Source organism: Coregonus clupeaformis, unplaced genomic scaffold (genome assembly GCF_020615455.1).
Source record: "Coregonus clupeaformis isolate EN_2021a unplaced genomic scaffold, ASM2061545v1 scaf6359, whole genome shotgun sequence".
Lineage (NCBI taxonomy): Eukaryota > Metazoa > Chordata > Actinopteri > Salmoniformes > Salmonidae > Coregonus > Coregonus clupeaformis.
Window position 1 is genome coordinate 6,393 of NW_025539813.1, and position 4,886 is coordinate 11,278.

The window sequence follows — 4,886 nt, forward strand, 5'->3', positions numbered from 1 at the left end:
GACAGGATGGGGCTGAGGGTAGTCCTATGCCCGGGGCTAGGTGTGGGGCTTGACCTAGAGGTAGTACTGGGACCAGGGCTAGGTGTGGGGCTTGACCTGGAGGTAGTACTGGGACCGGGGGTGCGTTGGCCCTGGGGTAGCTGTCTGCCAGACCCTGGCGTGGAGGAGGCTGATGCTGCTGGAGAGCCTTGTGGTGGACGGGGGGTGTGAGGGGAGTGTTAGCCTGTATATAGCTCTCCCCTGGGCTCAGGTAGTGGGGGTGGTGGAGGGGGGTCATGGGGCAGCGGGCCTGGACACATGCCCGTCTTGGTGTACGAGTTAGTCAGCCCCTGGTGGTACGGCAGGCTTGGGTGTGGTGGGGGTTGTGGTGATGGCTCTTTATATCGACACGATGAGGCTGGAGGACGCGTCACTGGCTGGAAGACTTCCTGGTTCACGCGGACGTTGGACCAATGGGAGCCGTAGCGCACCTCTAGGGGAGGAACAAGGCAAAAGGCAGTCAAAATCATTAATTTTATCGGAGCATTTGATTGTTATCATTTGGTTATACTGTGTGTAACACTTGCCATTAAAACAGATTCTATCAACCATTGTTGATCAAGTATTGCCGATAAAGGAAGAGGTTAAAGAGGTTTTCATTGTCACAGGGGCTCACCTGGTATTTGTGGAGGTGAGCACGGTTCTGAACCAGAATCTGGTGGGGACTCTGGCAACATGCTGGGAAGACAAAGTCACAGTAAGACACGGCCCTCCAAAGCCAAGGTTTCTACAACTGGCCTTTGCCAGTTTCTCTCTGCTTACCTGACTTGTCATTGTCTTGACTAGCCAACAACAAAGCCTACAGCTATAGCTGTGGTTGGATGGGCTGCAGTTGGTGCCATGGTGGAGAGCTACCCACATGGAGCAGGGACAGTACAGGGCTGCAGACCCAGTAGCTCTCCGGGAGGAGGGTTGGCCACGCCTGCTCTAGGATTGTGTCGTTGTGTTGTAAAGACTGTTATGTGTGTAGATCCCTTCCATTTAACATGGCTGCTGTGTTTATGGGTGGACATGGAGTAAGAATATGGATGCTTGCCGGGTATTAGATGTTACTGGAAACAGATTTCCCCTCAGGTACAATAAAGTCACTAAAGTAAAGATGGATGCTTACGATGTTGGGTCCATGTGGTTGCTGAGGTACTGCTCCAGTATGCTGGTGTCCACCACCGCACTCTCCAGGACCCCACTCATATCCTGGCATCCTGGAAACACATTCTGGTTTAGTCTCTCTCTTGATCTCTCTCTCTCTCTCTCTCTCTCTCTATCTCTCTCTAGATCTCGCTCTCTCTCTCTCTCTCTCTCTCTATCTAGATCTCTCTCTCTCTCTCTCTCTAGATCTCTCTCTCTCTCTCTCTCTCTCTCTCTCTCTCAATTCAATTCAATTTAAGGGCTTTATTGGCATGGGAAACATATGTTAAAAGTCAAATAAACAATAAATATTAACAGTAAACATTACACTCAGAAGTTTCAAAAGAATAAAGACATTTCAAATGTCATATTATGTCTATATACAGTGTTGTAACAATGTGCAAATAGTTAAACTACAAATGGGAAAATAAATAAACATAAATATGGGTTGTATTTACAATGGTGTTTGTTCTTCATGGTTGCCCTTTTCTTGTGGCAACAGGTCACAATATAACATTTGGCAGGAGGTTAGGAAGTGCAGCTCAGTTTCCACCTCATTTTGTGGGCAGTGTGCACATAGCCTGTCTTCTCTTGAGAGCCAGGTCTGCCTACGGTGGCCTTTCTCAATAGCAAGGCTATGCTCACTGAGTCTGTACATAGTCAAAGCTTTCCTTAAGTTTGGGTCAGTCACAGTGGTCAGGTATTCTGCCACTGTGTGCAATTCGTCCATGAAGGCCTGATTCACACAGTCTCCTCTGAACAGTTGATGTTGAGATGTGTCTGTCACTTGAACTCTGTAAAGCATTTATTTGGGCTGCAATTTCTGAGGCTGGTAATCGTAATGAACTTATCCTCTGCAGCAGAGGTAACTCTGGGTCTTCCATTCCTGTGGCAGTCCTCATGAGAGCCAGTTTCATCATAGCGCTTGATGGTTTTTGCAACTGCACTTGAAGAAACTTTCAGTTCTTGAAATATTCCATATTGACTGACCTTCATGTCAAGTAATGATGGACTGTCGTTTCTCTTTGCTTATTTGAGCTGTTCTTGCCATAATATGGACTTAGTCTTTTACCAAATAGGGCTCTCTTCTGTATACCCCCCCTACCTTGTCACAACCCAACTGATTGGCTCAAAGACATTAAGAAGGAAAGAAATTCCACAAATTAACTTTTAAGAAGGCACACCTGTTAATTGAAATGCATTCCAGGTGACTACCTCATGAAGCTGGTTGAGAGAATGCCAAGAGTGTGCAAAGCTGTCATCAAGGCACAGGGTGGCTATTTGAAGAATCTCTCTCTCTCTCTCTCTCTCTCTCTCTCTCTCTCTCCGTCTCTCTCTCTGTCTCTCTCTCTCTATCTCTCTCTCTCTCTCTCTCTCTCTGTCTCTCTCTCTCTCTCTCCTCTCCTATCCTCTCTCTCTCTCTCTCTCTCCGTCTCTCTCTCTCTCTCTCTCTATCTAGATCTCTCTCTCTCTCTCTCTCTAGATCTCTCTCTCTCTCTCTCTCTCTCTCAATTCAATTCAATTTAAGGGCTTTATTGGCATGGGAAACATATGTTAAAAGTCAAATAAACAATAAATATTAACAGTAAACATTACACTCAGAAGTTTCAAAAGAATAAAGACATTTCAAATGTCATATTATGTCTATATACAGTGTTGTAACAATGTGCAAATAGTTCAACTACAAATGGGAAAATAAATAAACATAAATATGGGTTGTATTTACAATGGTGTTTGTTCTTCACTGGTTGCCCTTTTCTTGTGGCAACAGGTCACAATATAACATTTGGCAGGAGGTTAGGAAGTGCAGCTCAGTTTCCACCTCATTTTGTGGGCAGTGTGCACATAGCCTGTCTTCTCTTGAGAGCCAGGTCTGCCTACGGTGGCCTTTCTCAATAGCAAGGCTATGCTCACTGAGTCTGTACATAGTCAAAGCTTTCCTTAAGTTTGGGTCAGTCACAGTGGTCAGGTATTCTGCCACTGTGTGCAATTCGTCCATGAAGGCCTGATTCACACAGTCTCCTCTGAACAGTTGATGTTGAGATGTGTCTGTCACTTGAACTCTGTAAAGCATTTATTTAGGCTGCAATTTCTGAGGCTGGTAATCGTAATGAACTTATCCTCTGCAGCAGAGGTAACTCTGGGTCTTCCATTCCTGTGGCAGTCCTCATGAGAGCCAGTTTCATCATAGCGCTTGATGGTTTTTGCAACTGCACTTGAAGAAACTTTCAGTTCTTGAAATATTCCATATTGACTGACCTTCATGTCAAGTAATGATGGACTGTCGTTTCTCTTTGCTTATTTGAGCTGTTCTTGCCATAATATGGACTTAGTCTTTTACCAAATAGGGCTCTCTTCTGTATACCCCCCCTACCTTGTCACAACCCAACTGATTGGCTCAAAGACATTAAGAAGGAAAGAAATTCCACAAATTAACTTTTAAGAAGGCACACCTGTTAATTGAAATGCATTCCAGGTGACTACCTCATGAAGCTGGTTGAGAGAATGCCAAGAGTGTGCAAAGCTGTCATCAAGGCACAGGGTGGCTATTTGAAGAATCTCAAATATAAAATATATTTTGATTTGTTTAACACTTTTTTGGTTACTACATGATTCCATATGTGTTATTCCATAGTTTTGATGTCTTCACTATTATTCTACAATGTAAAAAATAGTACAAATAAAGAAAAACCCTTGAATGAGTAGGTGTGTCCAAACTTTTGACTGGTAGTGTACATGCATACATATGGTACTGGGTGAGCTCTGCTTCCAACACATCAGTGTAATGACTAGGACAGCTCAAATATTATGGACCAGACCTGGGTCAAATACATACGTAGCACGTACCCAAGATAAATGCAAGGCGACATTTTCCTGTCACAAACACTCACGCAACAAATAAAGACCTGAACTTTAAAAAAATGTTTTCTAGGTTCTTTAAGGAATGTCCTGCTAGCTTGTCCCTGTGTTTGGCCTTGATCTAATTACTGTGTGACTCTGATAGTGGGACGGGTGGCCTTGAGCTGCCGACGACGTCAGAGCTCTGCTGCAGCTGTGTAGATAAGGGCTGGGAAGTGTCTCTGGTCTGCTAACTCTATGAGCAGATTTCAATTGTCTAAAGCATCTTATCTGACCTCGTGTCCTGTCCATCTTTAGCCTACAAATGTGAAATAACTGTCCCCTTTGAACTTTAACCCCAGATATGGAAGGTGTGAGTAGGGAAGAGGACCAATCGTTCTCAGAACTATCAACACAGAACTGGGATCTTTTATTTCAGCTCATGAAACATGGGACCAACACTTTACATGTTGCGTTTATATTTGTGTTCAGTATACATCGTCAGTCACAGGCTTCATTAGGAAATGTGTTGATGATGTTGTACCCACAATAACAATCCGGATATACCCCAACCAAAAACCCTGGATGAACGGAGATATCCGTACAATGCAGAGAGCCCGTGCATCAGCATTCAATGTCAGCAGAACGAACCCCGATGACTCGGTGGCGTGCGACGTGTACAAGGCTAGCAGGTACGAGCTCCACACATCCATTAGGGACACTTAAAGACAATACAGACTAACTTGAATTGATATTCGACAACTCAGACTCGCGTCGCATGTGGCAAGGACTACAGACTATCACAGACTACAAAGGCAAATCCAGCTGTGCGGTGTCCACCGAAGCCTCCCTCCCAGACCAGCTTAACAGATTCTATGGAT

The 4,886-nt window shown here is 44.6% G+C and overlaps 1 protein-coding gene across 1 annotated transcript; it reads right to left on the reverse strand.

Moving 5' to 3' along the window:
• Nucleotides 1–218: 218 nt before the first annotated feature.
• On the reverse strand, nucleotides 219–1,236 carry LOC123490998 (myelin regulatory factor-like protein). The gene is made up of 3 exons (XM_045220795.1): nucleotides 1,151–1,236; nucleotides 656–717; nucleotides 219–472 (listed from the first exon to the last, which is right to left on the reverse strand). The coding sequence occupies exons 1-3, from the start codon at nucleotides 1,228–1,230 to the stop codon at nucleotides 219–221; spliced, it is 396 nt and encodes a 131-aa protein (XP_045076730.1). The 5' UTR covers nucleotides 1,231–1,236.
• Between the last annotated feature and the right edge of the window lie 3,650 nt (nucleotides 1,237–4,886).